Raw genomic sequence first — 21373 nt, forward strand, 5'->3', positions numbered from 1 at the left:
TAGGGACGTACAGGGAGCAAAGTGTTAGCAGAGATGGAATTAAGACACTCAATCTCAGAGTCCCTCTCTCTCATGTTCACACACACACACACACACACACACACACACACACACACAAAGTGTTGAAGGGAGAAAACGTCTTAAATAGATATGCAGTATGTTAAGCATTTTCAAGGTGAGAGGTTTCAACCATGGTTAAACAAACCCCATCATTACTGTCATATGCATCAGTGCTGCATTTGAATGAAATGAGAGGGTAGGAGGGAAGGTGAGGAAACCAGCCTGTCTGTGATTTGAACCGTTCAGAGTGGACAAACTGCAAATGAAATTTCTTAAGCAATCCCCCTTATTTGCATCTACAAAAGGCCTAATCCCTAAACTCTGCATATTGCAGAGCTCAATTCATAGCCGTGAGTGTAATCAGAATCAGTGGGACATACTTCGCTCTCCCTCCAGCTCTCTCTTTCACAAATACAAATCCCAGAGTTCAATCTGGAAGAGTATATTACACAAGTTGTCTTTGTAACAAAAACAAAAAAAACACAATAACGCAAAATACCAAAATATTTTATTGAAAAGACTTTCCCATTGTAACAATATAAAAAATACATTCTTCTGTCTGACCAACAACTGACAATACCCTGTACCATTATGAAACATACAATACAGCTGCATTATATTAGTCTGTGAAATGTTGGCAGAATATGTGCGTGAGTAATAACATCTACAAAACAAACGTGCTTTTTATTTGAGCGTTCATAGTTGTTGTTTTTTTTTACACTGCACCCGTGTTACCTTTTAAAGTGGTGATGTAATTACTGACAGCCGAAAGGTGATCTGATCCTAATAATCCAGCACGGTTGAGTGGCTGACGGTGCACTTTTCTTACACTCCATAATGACCAACACACAAACACTACAAGTATTACTTCAGCTATTCATCCTCGGATAACAAAGAGCTGCTCTTTAGAAGGAGCTTGAGATTCACACTGTAATATATGCACAGCATATTACAGCAACTAGATTACGATGCAAATATAAATAAAACGGCAGAATTCAGAAAATCAACTGCAGACTGAGAATCCAAACGATTTGCTTGTGGGTACAAAAAGTAAAATGGCTGCTCCCGTTTTGAGTAGATCAGTTTGGTTCGTCGATGGGTCTGCGACAGTAAGGACAGCAGTTGTGCTGAAGCACCAAGAGCTCGTAATCCTCACTGTGAAACATCTGAAAGAAAATTCATTCAAGGAAACATTTAAACATCCCAAAATAAACAAACATGTAAAGACATGTGACATAATAGAGAACTTGGCAGGACTTTTTTTTGTTGGTTTTTTTTAAGAACAAAAACTGTGTTAGCAAATACTGGCTCTGTGTCAGTGCTTTACCTTGAAGCAGGTGGGGCACATGGTGATGCTCACATCAGGCAGCAGGGAGCGGAAGTATTCCCATTTGAGCGGCCTGGGCCAGCGTTTGATCAGGACGTCCCGTCTGCTCATGGAGCGCAGCACCGAACGACTCACCTTGACGGGGACGAAGTTCAGGCCCCCTTGCTGTTTGGACACACAGATGAACACATCCACATTCTATTATGGACTCTGTCCTTTCACACTCTCCAGCTGGTTTGCCCTGTTGGCAGAATATTAATCACCTCATCTATTTTGTCCTTTCTCTTCTTACCTCGAAGCTCATTTTGGCTGTAAATGGATCTTCCTCTGCATCCTCCAAACCATCATCCATCTTTAAAGCCTGCGGCTCTTATTGTTGTTAATTAAGAACAAATAACCAAAGCAATATATCTCACACATTTCAACATCTTTTTTTCTTGTCACATATGTTTTCTGTAACAATAATATCCAAAACAAGGAAGCCCCTAATAAACTTCTCCCTGAGAGACTATTCTAAGAGGCAGAGTGTTACAAATCAGTCGTGCCTGTCAGTCACATCGTGGCTCTGGAAGAACAGAGCAGACCTCGGTGCCCTTGAGTGTCTGCTGGCTAATGCAGGTTAATCCCTGCACTAGGGCTGTGGCTACGGCTCTCGGAGGGTTAGTGTCATTAAGATGAGACAGGAGAGCCTCACTAACCCTATTAGCTCAAGAGCTAAGATGACTTAGTTCTGACAGCTTACCCACAAGCACAGAATCAAGGCCAACGCAGACTAAACAGCTTCTTAGAACTGTCACAGGGTGGAGAAGCCACGTGATTTATTTCGAAGAGATGTGCAATGTGTTAGGTCAGGAATAGAGACTCTCACGACCAGCGGAGCTGAGGGCGTAATAATTCATGCACAGCGTGTGAATAATCTGTTACTTTTGTTTGTCTATTTGTTACAGTTACAAAGTGGAGATGATCAAAGGATACCACCGCTGTCTATATTCTGCCATTGTGCATCCTTCTGATCCTTGTCGGGAACTTCCAGGTCAATAAGAGACAGAGCCTCCTCATCACCGATGCCCTCCTCCAGGTAGAACTGTACCAGAGGGAGCACCTCTGTACACAAGACACACCACATTAGAAACGACAAGGCATCCCCCTCTGGTTAAGACTGCACACAGTGCGTTCAAGTGCCACTCGCCATATGATGAAGCTGAGTAGATGAAAGGCTGCCTGCAGTTGATGCACACACTCCCCTGGTTGTTCAGCAGGGGGTTGTTGGTGGAGCAACGGTAGCACATCATGCCCTCAATCAGGTCCTGCAGGAAAGCAAAAGAAGTTTGAACCGCTACACTCAAGAACACAGGACAGGAATTGCTGCTCCAGTAAGTTAAATGTACGTCCAAGTCTTCAACACACCTCGCTGTCGTGGAAGGGTTTACTGCGAATGGTGAGGCTGCCCAGTTCCATGGACTCGTGGAAGCGTGAGGGGATGTGCAGCTCCTGGAGCTTCTCGTAGGAATACCTGGCAAGCTTATATGCACCCAATTTTCGACTCTGCTTGGCCAACGCATACAAGGTGTTTCTAATTATTAGGTCAAGGAGAATCTATGTAAGAGGAAGAGTTGGCACAGCAATATAGATTTCTAGATATCTTATTCAAAAGAATGTGGGGAAATGTATACTTTTGTGAATTTATAAATATGTAAGGTATACTCCCTCTCGTTTCTCGTAATGCGTAGGACAACATCTGTGCTAAGCCAGCAACATTGGCTGAAAGCCTTGAAAGTAATACCTTGGTTAGTTTGTTTGTGGGCTTTTCTGTGTTCGAGTTGAGGAAATTGTTGCTAATTTGTATTTATATGGAGACAGATTGTTAGTAGAACAGCTCCAAGAGTGACAATCACAGGTCAATGAGTTGCAGCTGCAGCAGCTCTATGCTGGCACTTCTCCCGTCACCTAAAAATCAACACGGTTTCCTCTCCGCCTCCTGCTACACACCCAGTTCTGTTCCATGGCTGGAAGTCTTGATAAATGCTTGTCCTCCTATTGTGCAACTTCTATTTTGTGCCTTTTTTTATTTAAATGTTCAAACCGAGTCCATCGCAGTTTGTTTAAGTCTATAAAAGTTTTCTGAACATTTCCGTTTGGCCACAGAAGCTCCCAGCAGCCCAGTCTGATTTCCCTCCTCAAAGGCTGGGCTTTCCTTCCTCATACCAGCCTCTGCTGTGTGTGACTCATGGAGTTTTTTGGCGACTGGGTGTACGTGTGTGTATTTTTTCAAATTAAAACTTATTGTTCAGCGTGTTTATATAAGCAGACATATGCACAGAGTTCAGTAATCACAGCACTTGTTTAGAAAGCAGAGAATGAGCCTCTTGCTGGCATCGTCTCCTCCTTCCCATCATCACCCCTTTTATTTCTCTCAGCAGCAGTAGTATGGTTTCCGCAGCGGCGCCAACTCTTCTCCCTACTTTTATCTCTTTTCCACCACATTATCTTCACTACTTCTGCCAGTCTACATTTTAGAGTGTTGTTTTACAGAGAGTAAGGCCCCATAATACTTAATTGAGAAAATATTTGCTTGATATCTTATATTATGTTAGCTCTACTTTCTCCAATCTTAGGATACACTTTAGAAATTCCTGGTGGTATGTCCTTGGTAAGGTTGTTCAAGAGGAACCTGCAGATGTTGAACAGTGTCTCTGGCATGTGGGAACTGAAGGGCTCATCCTGAAAATGAAAACAGTTAAAGAATTAGAGATGGAAGTCAAAGGGATTATAGAAGAATAGAATTCTCTGATAACAGTTTTAAAAGGTCCATTTTTTTCTGCTTACCGTGTTCAATTTTTTTTTTAAATTTTTCAACCTGGTCTAAAAGCAGCCTAACGCATTGCAGTGCCTCGTATCTCCTCACTGTGCCCTCAAAGGGAAAGACGAATTTTATAAAGCGACCACTAACGGCACTTTTATCGGCAAAGTTGATAGTTCAAATCTATACTGCCTGTCTGGGAGAGTTAAAGTGAGATATAAAGGTTTCCTGCTCTGGTCTGGATCACTGCGATGCCTCTCTGATGCAGGGGTGTGACCATAGCAGAGCAAAAAGCTGAAACAACAAACTGAGAACATTGACACTGGCCAGGTCACCCATATAGTGCTCATAGTTGCTTGTTTGTAAGTAGGTTAGGATTGGGGGGCTTTGAGAGGACCACAGATGAGGTAGTCATATCGTTCTATTAAGCAGGTGGTTATCGTGGTGATTGGGGTCAGGGAGGATACAGAAGTTAAATGATGGTGCTTCCATCAAGCAGATATTCCCCCTCAATGAACTGCAAACTAAACTTAACGGCTTCAATTCTCTCTTTTGTTCACTTTATCTTACATCCTCATGCATATCGTAATTCCTCCTTAAACCTGAGTCTCTCTTTTTTGGACTAACATAACCTTGCAAAGGCAGCTCTCATTCTTGTCAAGCTCACAGCAATCCGGAGAATTCTAAGTACTAAAGTTAAATTGAAAGTGGGCAGAAACACGGGCACCTGTCAGTAAAGTAAAAAAAAAATGTAAAAAAAAAAACTATAGGCAGAACATTTATGTGTTTGTATTTAACCACATAGCAGGTACTGTTTCCAGGGCTAAGCAATGTCAATCTGACAACCAATCAAATAACCACGTTGTGATTTCAAAACCTCGTCCCAGTTTTGGTACGGGCGAGGCAAGATTAAGGCTGATTGAGTATCATGTTCTCACCGTGTACCGCTGAATGGAGCGATAGACATGGTAGAGCTCAGCAAGATGCTGAAAACGCTCAAACTTCTTCAACATTTCGTCCCTCTGTTCTTCATTTTCTGATTCAGACAAACACAGACGCAGCAAAAGGATTAACAAAAAAAATGCATCAAGATTTACAGTATAACAAATTGTGGTTGGCTGGATTGAAGATACAGCTCACCTCTAGCGATGTCCAAACACTGCATAGACAGCATCCAGTAATAGTACCCGGCATCATTGAACCTGTTCTCCACCACTGCATTGTGGGTAAGCTGCTCCAGGACTTTCACAGCTTCATTCTGACGCCCAGCCCTGTGAAATGCTAGAGTTCAAAAATAAAATATGGTGGTGACTGATGGATTGCTATCATGTCCTCTTGAAAAACTGTAGTCTTGAGGTAATGCTGGATTTAAGTGGTAATTCAAGACATACTTGATTTTGCATTTTTGGGTGACACATTTGGTGCTAAATTGACTGTTTTTAAACTGGACTTCCCAGTAATTATTACACAATTGAGCACGAGGCAAGCATTATACACTTTTATTCCTGCTTCATTGAAGTTTGAGAAGGAAGTGCTCTTTGGTTTTGCTTATTCAGCAGTGGTGCCTCTCGTGTTTGCCAAAGAATACAGGAAAACGCTTTTATGAACTCGTTGAACCATATCAGTAATAGCTAGTGAGGCATTTGTGTTTAGGAAAATGCAAAAGTAGAAAAATGTTTAAATGCATTTTCAGCTAATGTATGGTGTTTATAGCCACATGTATTGCTAATTCGATAAAATACACTTTGACTTTGAAGCCCTAATAAACATGAGCGCTACTCTTCACGTTCCTATCAGAGGGTAATTAGAAGCAGCTTTAGTGAACGGACTCCACCAGTGACCATGTCCCAGAAACCACAGAGGGAGTCTGGTGTGTTAGTTGCAAACACTTATCAGTGTAACTAACTGGATAAAAACCACATTCAGCTGTGGTTGGTTACCGTTAGTAACAGGCGCACACCTGTTTCCCCTAACGAAAACATAAAAGAGCCCACAAGGTTACAGACTGCAGCTGTGGTTGTAAACATTTTCTCGTCAAAGCTCCCATGCACAGAAATGCAGTTTACACTGTGCTTTAATGGAAAATAAACATAACAAAGTCATTTTTAGGGACAATTATAATCTTAGCACTTAACGTGTTTTTTTTGTGCATGACAGAAATCAGGTCAATCAGGTTTTATAGCATAATAATGATGCAACTTTGTAAAATGTTACTGTATGCTTTAAGTTTGTAGAGGAGAATTACCTCGATTAATCAGTTTAAAAATAACATTTGGATGAATAAATAAAATAGAGATGCATCGGATAATAAAACTCATCTTCAAATAAAAAGAATTGCAAATCTGAAAAGGGGAGAACAGTCAAACAGCTTTTAGGTGATAGTGCAAATGCTGCAGATCCACCAGAAACTCATCTTGACCCCTTGACGGTCCAGATCCCCATTTTGGCAACAACTGAGCTACACTAAAGCCCCCAAAATATGAAACAGACCAATTCAGTGAGTTCAGCTATATTAACCAGTTCTAAAGTTGTTATTGAGAAGTAGTTGCAGTGGACAGGACAGGAGACCGAATCTGAGACATTGCAATCACTAGTAACTGCGTCACAGCCTGACTAAAATATAAAAATACACACAATCAGCAAAATGCATGACCATAAGCAAGCTCCAGTACAATCAGGCCTGTTCAGTCATGTACTCCATGTTGAGACAGGCAAAGGAAGATTATGTAGAGGAGGAAATATGCCTGCTGAGATCATAATTGTAAATCTATGAGCTGATTATAACTATGGTTACAGTTGGTAATCATCATCAGAGCCGCTTGTAGTGCTGGTGATTAGAGGTATGCATGCATGTCATTCAGTTAACAGGCAGCCCAGCTCAGTCCTGCTTTGCTCCAGCAAAGAGGATCATGTTTTACAGTGGATATTGAGAATCTTAGGGAAGCAGTGAAAAATGGCTGTGTCCACAGCTGTCTGGGCTTTATCACTTCCATATGTAAACAGTGGCTGTTGAAGTAGACTTTAATGTTCGCTAAATTAATCCTGGAAATATATATTTTAAAAGAGAATGTGATTGTCAGAGTGTTCTTGCAGGCTGACTAAAGTTAAAGGTGCATCCCTGTATGTGATTTAAACTCACCTTTTTGCGCCTCCTCAAAGCGATCATTTTCAGCCAACCACTGGGCATAAGGCACAAAAACATCATATTTGAACTGGGGGTGCCTCTCCACCAATGAGAAGGCCTGAGAAAGTGACAGTTGAGAGAACACAACAGACGTTAGATGTAGTATAATATACTGTATGTGACCAGTGGGCTTATGAATTTAGTCCAACAGATTGTAATATATAGACAGCAGTGTTGGACTGCCCCGGGTAATTACAGCTCAACTGCAGATGATTAGGGAGATACAAGTTACCATACATTTTTAAGCGAAACGCACATTACCTCCAGTCAAAATATTTCTACAACATTATTAATTAGCTGAGAACCAAGAAAAGTGTATAAGCCAAGTTGATTTCACACTCAATTAGAACTACAACTGCAGCTCTTATGCTGTTTGAATGGCAGGGTATAAAGTGTTGCCGTAGTGCCCTGTGGACCCTTACTGTATTTGCCTGTCATAGTGACTAATTAAGCTAAATGTCCTGTGGCAAAACCTGAGCCAAGAAATACACTACGGTCATACCATACGGTAAAAGAGAGAAGGACTGTGTGTGTGTGTCCCGGGCCTGTGAGCCCAAATTCATTTAAAGAAACACTTTGTTTTAGAGAAGAGTGGGAGCAGTGAATAGCATCCATATGGCCCACGCTGGAACTCAGACTGTGCTGCAGTCTGGTCTGTCTCCGTGTCCACCTCCCCCAGTGAAGCACATAAAGCAAGTTCTCTCAACCTCTGCTTCCCTATCCTGCTCTTTCTTCTTTCTCTCTGAGCATTAAATAAATATTCCAAGATGACTTCCTCAGACACTCCAGCAGAACCATGTGATCGTGATTTGATGTTCTGTTTTTGGCTCTACTGTTTTCGCATGCAAATCGCCAATGTACATCTCTGTAACGCCTTTAACTCGATTATAGACTGCAGATAGATTAAAGAAATGCAATATTTTCTTCTTGTCTGAGCAGCGTGATCCGCCGTGATGGAGGAATTTGATTGGAAGCAGAACAGAGCTTTAAGCTGATGCTCTTTCAGTGCAGTAGAGTGTTTTGAGCTTCTCACTCCTTAATCATCATGTGGGCATGGATTCAGAGAAATCCAAAGCTGGATGATTAGCTCTGGAGTGTGTGTGGTTTCAGTTTATCATTGTGTAAGGAAATTAGGTAGACAAATTGTCTTATTGTTTGCATTCAGATGTGGTTACGCTAACAAACACAGCTTACTTTGCTGGAGATCCCTGCAAAATGAAACAAGCCATGAAAATGGAGCAGTTTATTTTGTGGTTTATGATATGTGCTTTTGAGCAACACAGCAGTTTGTTAAGTAAAGTCCCATGTGTTTCACATTATATTTTAGTTATTGTCTCGGGACTGTCTATATATAAGTCCTGCTGAGCTGAGCAGGTGTGCACAAGTGTGTCGTACCTCTTCCCAGTGTCTGGTTTCTACATGCAGGTGCACCAGAGCCTTCAAGTCTCCCATCTTGGAATAAGTCTCTGAGGCGTAGCCATGGTGCTTCAGCCTCTTGAAGTGGAGTGCACATTTTGCCAAAGGTTCACGTTCAGCCTTGTCGAGCTTACGGGCGATGTCGATCAGCCTGGGTGAGAGAGGAGAGGAATGAGCACACACAGAGAGGCCGAGGGAAGATAAAACCTTAGATGGGTTGCGTGTCTACTCTATCAAGCTATGCTCACGACCCCAGACAGAATGTGAATCAGTCAGGGTCACAAGCTGCATTAGATTCAGGTTAGCCCTGACTGTGTTCAGCTGTAATGAATTTTGCACTGATCCAGTGGTAGCACCACAGGGGGCCTACAGCATGCAGACAGTGGGTCAGATGGAGCCATCTGGGAGTTCTGACATGACCACCAGATATCAATTTGCCTGGTTTTTAACAACACAAACACACACATCCCAAATACCCCCTGTGCATGTGTCATTCATTAACACCTTCTAAGAGGTTGTAGCTTTTCCGCAGCATATGAGTTAGTTGTAATGCTTTGTGCTTGAGACAAAAGATCTGGATATCTACTGTAGCTGCCCTGTGCTGCCAAGTGTGCAACACAGATTCTCTGCATGTAGCTGGCCAGTTCTGGTCTATTGTTGTATCTGTTGTCCTACATCATTCCACTAATTATGGAGTATTCAGTCAGTGTCTATGGTCGTATGTACGATATATCTGCCAGATCTAAAGAACCAAAAGATGAAGAGTTCTACCTCTGACAATAAAATTAAGACATTTTAGCCTGCAAGAGTAGAATATGAATATTTCTAATAATATTACCTTTATATTACTCTCTTTTGATCAGCTATCAACTAAAAGAACTACAACTTTTTTTTTAACAAATATAAATCATACATACAAATCTAAAAAGAAAAAAGGAAAGAGGTTGAAACGGGAGTAACAGTATATCTGAGGGTGACCTACATGTCTGCCCAGCCGTGCTCGCCTATAATGTCTATAGCCTTGAGATGTTCTCCTGCTGACAGGTACATCTCCGCTGCTGCTCGCGGCTCCTTGCTGCTCTTTGCCCAATCTGCCTGCTTGGTCATCAGGATCCGGGAGCTCTTAGGGTCTGTCGCCCCAACAAACTCCTGGAAAGAGATATATGGTTATGGTTACAAACTTACTAACAAACCATTTGATGGCTCAGAAACCTCTGGCCCCGCCAGAACCAACCCCAAAAAATATATTATGTTATTTACTGAGTCCCTGTGCTCCCGCTTCATTTCAGCTCAGTCTGAGAGTCGCTCATGCATTTTTCTGTAACTGAAAGTCACGCTAATAACTGTGTTGCTGATCTTCTGTTCGCTCTCTGTGTATCATGAAGGGCAGAGCTGTCGCGCACACACAGTGCAGCAGAACAGAGAGGGGACAATAAATAGCCCACATTGCAGTATACTTTCATAAGATTACACAATGGCAGCATTTATTTATTTAAAGTCATTTGAATTAAGTTTTGTGTGAGAATTTGTTATTCCAAATTTTGACATAAAGATTTTTAATTTTTACTGCAAATGTATATCGGTTTCACAGATCAGTTTATCTGTGTCCCTTAAAAAACAATAGTCGGTATCGGGCCTGAAAAAGCCATATCGGTCGATCCCTGCTGATGACACATGACGAATGTCATTGAATGTAACACATTTAATGTCACTAGCAGAATCCTAATGGAAATCTAAAGGGAGAGCATGGGAAGTCCAGGTCAGACAGACACAACCTTGTCGGTCAAGTCTGAGACTGGAGGAAGCGAGTCACACAAACAGCAGGCAGCTAGAAGGCCTTTCCCTCCGGTGTCCATCCTACCTAAAACAAACAGCCTGCGGCACCAGATGGCCACACAGCCACATAAATATACAGCAGCCACATCAAACACACATACGATCTCACACACACACACACACATGCACAAATATACATTAACGAGTCGTGGCTGTGTCATGTGCTCCAGCAAAGTGAATGTAATGCTGATGACCATAAGCGTCCCCCCACATGTAAACATAATAAAGCATGAATTTGTCTCTGCGCCAACTGACCTTCTCATCAAAGTGTTCATAAAAGAGCAGACATTGGCTTTATTTCTCTCCATTTCTGCTCCATTTCCAACTGTAACTAGGTGTGGAACTCACCCTGGTGTTGTGCAGAAATGTGTGTACTACTGATCAGATGATATATGTGGAGATTCCAGTGATGTATGAGGAGATGAAAGACAGATGGTAAAGGGGGGGGGGGGCTGTCTGAACACAGTGCAGGGCCCCAACTTGGCAAAACTGCACACGATGAAGAAAAACATATGTTCTAAACCCCTATAACATGGAATGCTTCGCAGGGCTCTCTGTCTGTATTGATACAAAGGTATGTTGTATATGTGGGCCTGTGTTTTTGTCAATTGGAGATGTAATCACCTTGGCGTACTCAAACATGCGCAGGTCAGTGTACATGCTCAGGGCTCTGGATTCGTGGCCAGTACGTTTGTAGAGCTTGGCTGCCTCGTGGAATTTCCCCTGGTAGGCATAGACGTCTGCCAGGAACAGCTCATTGTCGTTCTCACCCCGCTTCTTCCTCTCCTGAAAATCAGTCAATACAAACACTGGCATGGGTGCAGATAAACAGTCACATACATTCACCTCTCCCCCCGCACACACACACACACACACACACACACAATAGTTATGCTTGTGAGTAAAACAACATAGAAGGCACTAAAACGTTGTTGGCTTGTTGGTTGCTATCTGCCTTACTGTTCAACCTTCACTAAACTTTTCACAACAATATTGGAGAACAAATTTTAAAAAAAAAGAAAAATGTATGCAATCCATATCTTTTCATTTTTACTGAAAAAAGCAGACCCCATTTCAAATAGGAACATAGCACAAACAGCCAAGTTCAAACAGACTTGCCTTCAGCTTGTGGAGGATTGGATATGTGCTTAGCTGTGTGTAAATGTTGTCTTGCATGTGTGTGTGGACTGGACCTGAGAGGGTCAGTAAGGATACAGATTCCTCCCATAGACTGTATACGTCACCCGTAGGTATCCTGAAGAGCAGTTTTGAAACTCAGCTCGTCGGCATGTTGGCAGCGCCTGACTCAGCGTTACTCCTTGGTTCATCCAAAAAACGGGTAAAGAGGTGGTGCGTAGGTGGAGCTTAAAAGTGGGCCTAATCATAAATGGTCTGCTTTTACATAGCACCATTTTACCTGAGCTGTCTAAAAGCTAAAAGTGCTTTATAATTCAGATACCATGCCAGGTGCTCACCTGCCATCGGGAGATACTTGGGGTTCAGTGTCTTGCCCCAAGTTTCTGTCTGTGTGGCATTAGCTGACAGTCTATGGCTGAAACTTGCAGGCAGCTAGTCAAATTTTAAGTTACTTAATTATAATTAAGTTTTATTGATTGAGTTATCAATGAAATTAACCCACACAGGTTTCACAAACAAACTGCTGTAAAGTTGTTTATTGTAACATGGCCCCACGTGCTTTTGGGGCCAGCCTCAAGTGGCAATTTAAGGAACTGCAGTTTTTTGCACATCTTTGTTGGCTTCATTTTTCACCCCTGGATGTGGCTGCTTTTGTTTCTCCCTTGTTTGAAAATTTTAAATCTGTGAAAAAAACCTAGGGTTTAAAAGTATGATGATAACAATAAATCCAGATCGACTGTTTTATCATTTCAGCACATGCTCTAGTCAGAATAGAAATCAGCACACAAAAAATGTGAAATTGGCTTTACATAATACTGGAGTTGTTTTTTTTTTTTTTCCTGTTGTGAGTAGTTGGTATTACCTCAATGCTATTGATGAGCTCCAGGTACCGCAGGTCTCTGATTCTAATGAAGGCCTGAAAGTGTTTGGGGGGGAAAAGGAAGGATTTAGAGGATGGTTTTTGTATTTTCATTTGCATTGCATCTTTAAAATCCTGCCACAAAGATTCATTAAGAACATTGTTTCATTGTTTGTCTGGCTCCTGGGTAATGTCGATAGTCTGGTGGTGAGTGGTTTGCAGATAACATTATGCCAAAGAGTAAGGAGGAGATAGTAAATTGTGTAGGATCGTGACACTGGTCTTAATAAGAACAATTTGTGTGTGTCTGGCTTGCCTTCTTCGCGGTGTCAAAGTCAAGTCCCTCCAGGGCTTCTGTGGCCAAATCCCTCCAGTCACTGTCTGTCACACCTAGACAGGCGATCTGATAGGCCTCCCTAAACATCTTCCTCTCCAGGTACTGGTACATGGGTGCTGACTGGGCAGAGCAACAACACGACAGTCAAAAGCACTACAAATTATATTTTAGACACATTGACCACTGGTAGTGCTGTGCTATCATTTCTACATTATGACCACACGGAACATCATCATTGCCTCCAGGCGAGGGCTGCCTGACTCCATCCTACCCACCTGAGGCACCTCCACAGCAGACATGGAATACACATGGAGACAGAATATCTTTGAGCCGTTGTAGCCGACCATAAAGCCCTGCATCTTCTGCTGGTGTACAGGAAAGTTGCTAGCCTTGATATTAAGGTAGCCGTTCCCGGAGAAGCAGAGCATGTCCTCACACTGGGTGTTCCAGGCCACGCTGTTCGCATTCGGCTCCTACAGGGAAAGCAAGAGAGGGTACAGGAATAATAAGGACTAGAGGTACTTGTGGATTACACAACAGCAATGAGCACGCAGGTAAATGTGTTTCTGTACCTACTGCAAATAATTAAACACACATGCATGTTTCTATTTTGTTCCACTTTACTGCGTCTCTGAAAGGCATTTTACAGTCTCCTCTGTCATACCCTTTCCAGTGCCTGCTGACCTGAAAAAGTAGTTCTTTACTGTTGATGTCATAGACCAGGAGAGTGTTATGCTCATCCACCACAGCCAGTTTGCTGCGGGAGGCACTCATGTCCAGGCAGCGCACTGACGTTGTAAGCTTCAGCAGCATGATGGGAAACGGGTTGTCAACAAATATCTTCAGGATCTACACCACAAAAACAAACACCAGCAGAGCTGAATCAGAACAGAGAATCAGTGCTAAATGTTAGCGAAATCCAAGACTATGGCTTTAAGTCCCGTCCTCTTTCAAATACATCTTGTCTTCTTTCTTTTTTTTTTTAGGAGCGCAGTTTCTTTCATGCTCACATTCCTGGACCACTGGTATGTGAGCATGACTGCCATTTCTAAGGTTCCTTAGTGTGGGAATGCATTTTCTCAAAATACTCACAGCTCCGTTCTTTAATCCTACGAGTAGGCCCTCTCTGCCCGGTGGACCACCGATCACTTTGATGTAGCGAATTAGAGATTCCATCACCCATTCTTTTTCCATCACCCATTCACTTTCCTTGACACTGGTGAAGGACAGGCACTGGAGCCTTTTCTCCTGCACAAGAAAGGTGTGACCACAATAATATATAACAGATGAAACATGGTTCAGTGTGGCCAAATTATTCTGTTTTTATCATTTCAGTCTGTTCATATCACCCTTTAGCTTATTTAAACATGCTCATAAATGTCTAACAACATGTGCGTACCACAAAACTGTCAAAAAGCAATGATATAAACAATGATTTGCTTTGACAGAGTTATACGCAGCCCATATGAGCACAGCCCATTTATATTGTCTAAAAGTTGTCTGAGGCATGAAACATGAGTATGCCCAATAGAGAGATCTGAACCGCCTCTGTCACACATACAGAGATTTAATAGGAAATAATCTCCGTGTTATGGCTGCTCCTCCTCCCTACCAGCCTCTGTCAAACACACAGACAAGAAGCAGAGAGGAACCCCAAGAAACACACACTGGTTTAACAGACTGTGGTCATTCCTCTTCATTCTACTGTCTTACTTTATCCCATTTGAAGAGGGTTGAGAAAAAGAGAGAGACAGAGCTTGCAGAGCACATACACAGCTGGAACCTTTTGCAAGCAAGGCAGAAACATCTGGAGAACCAACAATTGCATTTTTTTGGGGGCTGTTTGAGCTTTTACTTAATGCCCAAAGATTGATTCACTCTGCTATCATGATATGAATAGTGCTCAAATGTCTCTAGGCTTTTGCACAATTAAGTGTGCATCAGCGTCATTTACAAAGAACAACAATGTCACATTAGCAAGTTAAATCAATGTTTTGGTATACTTTGCCAAGCTTTTATGAATATATGTAAGGGTGGATCAAAAAGTTCCACAGCACAATGACGTGCATGAAGCAGAGGGAAGCTGTAACCCTAAAATTTTTCCAAGTGATCATCGCTTAATCAAAATCAGCACCGGTGTTACATTTTTTTTTTTTTTAGCAGTGGGTCCATACTCATTTGCGATTCCACCACGAAGCTGTTAGTTGAGCAGAGCGCACACATCAGATTTTGTGTCAAATTAATGGTGAACAGATGTCACAAGAAGCCAAATTCAGTGAGTAGGAGGGTGGGGAGTGATGATTGGTTGTTGAGGGCATGAAATTTGCATATTCAACACGCTTGTGACTGTGGTTTTTTGCACCGAAAGTTTTTCCATCAAGCCTCTGAACATCACAGTAGAACTCTGTGTTGTCAGTCTGATCTTGAAAGACAAATTCACGGTGTACAAACCCCGCGGATGTAAAAAAAAAAAAAAAAAATTAAAACATCTGGTTGCACTCCTGACTTGATAAGCCTTCTACGGATATAGAAAGAAATGTTATGCCCTTCTTAAAACACAAATGCCACTCAACATTTGATGTGCAGTTGTTACTGCTCCAAGTTCACAGTGAAATCGCAGATGCACACGTACCACGGGAGCGGTCTCTGAACTTTTTGATTGCCCCCTCATATACAACACAATAACTGTGAATCTCTTCTGACCTGACACAGAATGATATGCTGGGAGCAGACCACCAACAAGTTGCATTCAAACTTCCTGCCAATTTTCTTCTTGATGTGGTAGTGCATGTCTGAGGTGTTGTCTGAGTAGAGCTCATAGATGAGGATCATCTTGGGTAGCTGGATGGCAAGACGGTTTCTGTAGATGGCGATCTTTTTCACCAGCTCGCGACACTTGATCCTCACTGGGAGAAAGAGGAGAGTGAGGACGGTTTAATTATCTTAGCCAATGCATCCTGTTGAATGAGTTTGCTGATGCAATTTTTCATACACTTTCTTGACTGTCTTCCCTATTTGTGGAGAGAAATGAAACACTGTCACTTCTTGTATTAAAAAAAAAAAAAAAAGTATTAAATTAAGATTTTCCCTTAACAACAGACTGCCATTACAAAAGATAAATTGGACCACTTTTGATGGCTGATATGACTAATATGACAACAGGAAAGTGACAGTGAATTCCTATTAAAATTATTTAAAATTTTTCAAGTTTAGTTCACAAAATATTTACAGCCTCAATACCCTTGAGGCTACAAGATTATTATTTGAAGAGGCATCACAATGGGTCTTCTATTATAAACACAATGGCCTGTTGCTCGAACAAAATTTCACCTTTTTGTTCAGTGATGAGGTGCTGCACAATGACATCAGTCATGCTGTCTCTATAAGCATAGCGATCCTTGTAGAGGCCATGAACTGTGCTGAAGATAAGTTGGTAGCAGGCAATGGTTCCATCCTGGCAGCCCAACACCTAGATAAGAGACAACAATGTAGCAGTACATCCTATTAACACCTCTAAGAAAAGACTGAGAGTGGGAAAATGTTCCTGTTGTTAAAGCATCAGTAGAGCTGAGAGAATCTGCCAGCAACCAATTCTCTCCGGTGTGCCTCATCACGTTTTGTTAAATATAGGGAAAGAAAAAGCTGCGAAGGTGTAACTGTAAAATAAAATTGCATGTGTATCTGTGTTGTTTTAACGCCGTGTTATCAGATCAAGAAAATGTACCAAATGCAGACTGGCACCCTGAATGTCTGGGCTGAGCTTCTTCAAGTTTTTTGTATTACATTCCCATACCTCTTACTGAGAGATGCTTTATTATTTAATGGCAGACAAGATTTCTGTAGGCGTATGGCTTTAAAAGCTAGGGACCCACCACAAAGTTGGAGTCAGGCTTAACCCGGCATGTCCACACCCAGGCATTCTGCTCTCCAATGGGTCCCAACTGCACACCATCTTTGGTGTAGAGGGACGCCTGCTTATCAGAGCCGCCCATGACTATATACTCGCCCTTGGAGAAGTAGCTGACGCAACAGGGGTCATAGGTGAGAGTCCTGTCTTTTCCAATCTGAGAGAGACAAAGCGAGAAGAGGACATTAAAATAAGAATAAAACAAGTATTTCTTGTATTTATTGCCCAGGGGCCCAGGCTAACACTTCCTACAGTCTGGGCCAACACACTTCAAAGTCCTCAGTACACTCACCCATCCCTTTGAGTGTTTGATGAAAAGACAGACAAAGAAAAGTGTTTCTCCAGTTTAAATAGGCTCTATTGTATTCGTGTTCAAAGTCGATTTGCACAACGTCATATCAGGTCACCCAATTCTGTACATCTGTTTCTCCTCGCTGCCCTGACGATCCATAGTCATTTTCTTTCTTTGTGAACAATTCCTGGTGTTGTAATCAAAACAGAATGTTCATTTAAATAGATAAATAGGCTGATGACAATATATGAGCCTGAGGCAGAACAGCAGAGTAATGAACAGTGCATATTTATCTATGATTACAATATTGCCTAAAGGGAATTTAGGAGGAAGGAGGGATTGTGGGGGCTGGAGGGGGTTATTAAAGCATAGCAGGATCACTTCCAGTGTAGTTATGGTTTCAATAAACCCTGTCAGGCTAACTACAACTGAAAACACGGATCTTAAACTCAGTAAAGTTTTTCCAGGCTATATATTTTGGACATGCAGACTCAAGTTGTATTGTTTCTTATTGCTATAACCAGTCATAGCATATACAGTGGACTGATAATGTTTTAAAATGCTGTAAGTCTGTTTGTATTTCCCATGAAAGCTAATAGGACTGTCTGCTTCTAATCTACTAAATGCCTTTTTGAACATTTTGAAGTAACAGAGGAGAAAGATTTGAAAGAACATGTTGTGGTAACGAGATTAAAATTCACATGGATATTGCCACATCATCGTGGTCTTTGTACATTGACATAGCATGTGGTAGTTCAGGTTCAGGGTGTTTTTTCATACTGTAGACTTCTGATATTCACCTGCTTTCCACTGAGCTGATAGAAGGACAGCTTTTGACCCCAGTCTGCCACAGCCAGAATGTCATTGTGCTCATCCCTGTAAAAATACAGCAAGATGACTTCAGGCATAAGTACTTTCTCGGCTGATGGAGGCTTTGGTTGTTTAAGTAATGATGACAGCGAAAAGCCGAGGAGCCCCCCTTCAACTCGGGGGACATATGGTCAAGTCCTTTTCCTGTTTTGGCAATGGAAAGCTTGACTATGTTATCACCCTGAACAGTTTTAATTGCATGTTAGAACAAAGTATTGTATTACAGAGTAAGCCTATATACCTATGCATCTCAGCTGATGTGATGAGGAGTTCACCCTGTCAGGACTGCCGAAGCATTCCTTGAATCCCAAGACACTGAATCCCGAGCAGCTAAACAAGACACTGTTCCCTGGCTGACCTCGTGCTTTTAATCTCTGTGTGATGACCAATCATAATATATGAATATGAAGCAACCCAAAAGTAAAATATCGGTTGTCTCTCGTTACTGCAATCTTTACCATGTCTACTGTGGTTTTTCATCTTCCTGCCCAACCTTTTTTTTTTTCTCAAATAACCTGTTTGGTAGTCCTTTGTAGTTTCTGTAGCTAACTCTTGGCTTTGGCTGCAGGGGGCATCTCATGCATCATTATTCTTTTCCTCAGGAACAGTCATGCCACTCCCCAGCTGACCGCTGCCCCCTGCTGGCCCCAAACAAACTATTCACCTAAAATGCAATTAACCCTAGGTTTTGCTCATCATCACTTAAATCTTGATAAAAATTGATTGACAGCGTAAGAGTGTATGTGGCAGTGTGAAGCAATAAATGTAATATATTGGTGAAGATATCAGTCTATTTCTATTAATATTATACTACAATAATAAAGAAAGACTAACTTAGAGGGATTCCAGGCTATAGACCAGATAGGAGAGGAGGAGCCTCCAGGACGCTCTATTTTGACCTTCTCCTCTCCATTCTTGTTCCGTATGCTCACCACGCCGTTCATCATGCCAAGGGCGAGGTACTGCCCATCGTTGGTCCACCTGCAAAAAAATGAAACCTTGCAACATCAATGCATCACATAAAAATGTACCACTGCTGCAGAAAGTTGCAGCTAAAGACTTAACTTACCCACAACACGTTATTTTGCTGCTGACTTTATGTTTGTTCACAGATTTTTGCTCTGGAGACCACAAACCTAAAAATGTAAGAAGTTCAAAGTTCAGTGCTCCACGTGGGTCTTTATTTAAAATATTTGTGGGTATACAGCATGTTAGGTATAACCTTTTATAGTCCAGCATTGACTTTTACTCACCAAAATCACCAGAAGAGCAGGAGGCAAGTTGGTGAGTGACAGGGTTGTAGGCAACACACTGGATAGAGTCATTGTGACTACAGATAAACGCATGAAAAAAAAAAGAATGACAGAGGATTACACACTGCACATCATGCTACACACTGAACATCATGCTGTAATACCACTAAATAATACAGAAGAAATGAGTGAAAGTGACACTTACGTATATTTTAAAATGCCCTCTAGTTTAGAAGTCCAGATGATGATGCTTTTATCTGCTGAGCCTGAGGCAAACCTTTTACCTGCAGAGGAATGCAGTTGTTAGAAAAAAAATTAAATAAAGAATACTGCAAAGTGTCACGTACAATCCTGAAAACCAGTTAAGTACCATCTTTTGCATACGCTACACAGTACACTATGTCTTTGTGCCCCTTTAAAGGCTGGACAAGAGCTCCATCTGTTGCATCATAAACCTGCAACGACATAAACAAAACAAAAAAAAGCATAATTTGTTATAATAATGAATAATAATGCATATGTCTAGATATGTGCCTTCTTTGCCTAAAGAAAACAGGAAAGCCTTACCAGGACACGAAGCCCGGCAGCAATAATAAGTTGGCTGCCATCTGGCTTGAAGGCAAGGTCATAAACACTGTGAAAGGGAATAACATATTTGTGTTGAAATGTTTTTTTCAATAAATTGATTTGTCAATGAGAAACAGTTTTGAGAATCCATTCATCACTGAAATCATACATTACAAGTTCCCTGTGGAGTTTTTGACCTCCTCCTAGAAGCAATGTGGGGCAGATTTTTATTTTTCTCCTTCTGTTTAACTTGTTTATATGCACAAAGATGCACGCAAACATACAGGAGCACACAGAGGGGATGGAAATACACAGTCCTCCTGGTAGTTTTAAACTATTCCACTGACCTACAGGTGGAGCAGTATGCCAGGAAAGGCATAAAAACAAAGAATGCTGCAAGATTGTGAACATGGATGTAAACAATTCTGGATTAAATGTGCACACCAGAAAGGATAAACATACATTGCAAAGATATACACCATGTGATTTGGTGTGAAACATGGTAAACCATTTGTTCAAGCTTCTCAGCTACAACATTTTTGAGAAGGACGTTGTTCATTACTGTGCTTTTTTTTTTTTTTTTTTTTATGGGACCAGACAAAATCATTTGAAATGTATTGACCAACATGAAGATGAGCCATTTTTGGCGTCTGAAATAGCACGAGGCCCACCCACGTTTTACACGATTGGACTTTTAGGTGCTTGCAGCTTTAAATCTGAAAGTAAGGTATGAAGTTTGTGATTCAAACAACACAACCAGGTAGAAGGAAGTAGTTTCCTAAAATGACTTGCATGTCAAACAATGAAAATACCATTTATCGTCAGTTGCAGTCATAGACGGTATATAAAAGGTTGCAGTGCAATTAAACCTTCAATAATTTGGAAAAAAAAACAAAACAAAACAGACTATTGATCGGAGTATCTCGGAAAACGTCAGTGTGGTATCTTCTTAAATAAAAGTAGTGTCATTTAAAGCAAGCAATTGTGCAGCAACAACGAAGACCTATCGTTATCCATTAACGAGATAGTTAGCTTCACGTCAACGTTAGCTCAGACCTAAGATTGTATCGCGTCACAAAAACACTGACATGCTACGCTATTTACGGGACAAATATTCTGCTTGATAACTTAAAAGGACAGAGAAATAAACTGGCTTTAGTATCTCCGTCTTTTGATTAACGGTAATCAAACTGCTTTAATGCTAATGATACTTAGCGGGCTAACAGTAGTTTACATAGCAACCACCGTTGCTAACCACCGAGCGTTACATCCCATCATCGGGCCTTGGTTGACAACTTAAACATTATCAGCTAGACTCTTACCATTGTTCACGAATTGTTTCTTTCCATGCCAGAACGGCTCTCATTTCGTCCTTTTTAGTAGCAAAAGGACTGATAGATTTATTTATTTTTTTATCAACAGGTTGTTGCTGCTCGTTCGGTTTTTATACTCGGCTCCGTTGTCATGACTCGTTCGCACTGCGCAGACTCGGATCTGCTCTCTTACTTCCTGCTTGTGTTCCTGCGTC

At 41.5% G+C, this 21373-nt stretch overlaps 1 protein-coding gene across 1 annotated transcript; it reads right to left on the bottom strand.

Moving 5' to 3' along the window:
• Positions 1-551: 551 nt before the first annotated feature.
• ift122 (intraflagellar transport 122 homolog (Chlamydomonas)) lies at positions 552-21322 on the bottom strand. The gene is made up of 29 exons (XM_069140187.1): positions 21168-21322; positions 19846-19912; positions 19649-19733; positions 19484-19562; positions 19279-19355; positions 19095-19161; positions 18860-19006; positions 17956-18031; positions 16829-17020; positions 16287-16425; positions 15660-15862; positions 14049-14204; positions 13641-13805; positions 13232-13429; positions 12936-13076; positions 12623-12676; positions 11248-11409; positions 9770-9936; positions 8767-8938; positions 7327-7429; positions 5328-5468; positions 5126-5223; positions 4008-4108; positions 2795-2960; positions 2577-2694; positions 2363-2491; positions 1680-1756; positions 1388-1552; positions 552-1226 (listed from the first exon to the last, which is right to left on the bottom strand). Exons 1-29 carry the CDS (start codon positions 21209-21211, stop codon positions 1140-1142), a joined length of 3576 nt encoding a protein of 1191 aa, XP_068996288.1. The 5' UTR covers positions 21212-21322; the 3' UTR covers positions 552-1139.
• Between the last annotated feature and the right edge of the window lie 51 nt (positions 21323-21373).

Source organism: Embiotoca jacksoni, unplaced genomic scaffold, assembly GCF_022577435.1.
Source record: "Embiotoca jacksoni isolate LCO1_2020_lvr unplaced genomic scaffold, fEmbJac1.0.p SCAF_9, whole genome shotgun sequence".
NCBI classification, from domain to species: Eukaryota; Metazoa; Chordata; class Actinopteri; family Embiotocidae; genus Embiotoca; species Embiotoca jacksoni.

What these genes read in the sequence shown, in the direction of transcription:
- ift122 (XM_069140187.1), bottom strand. Translation starts at nt 21,211, where the DNA reads ATGAGAGCCGTTCTGGCATGGAAAGAAACAATTCGTGAACAATG. An exon ending in GAAACAATTCGTGAACAATG is followed by an intron (nt 19,913 to 21,167) that starts GTAAGAGTCTAG and finishes TCCCTTTCACAG; the next exon opens with TGTTTATGACCTTGCCTTCA. An exon ending in CCTCATCACTGAACAAAAAG is followed by an intron (nt 15,863 to 16,286) that starts GTGAAATTTTGT and finishes TCTTTCTCCCAG; the next exon opens with TGAGGATCAAGTGTCGCGAG.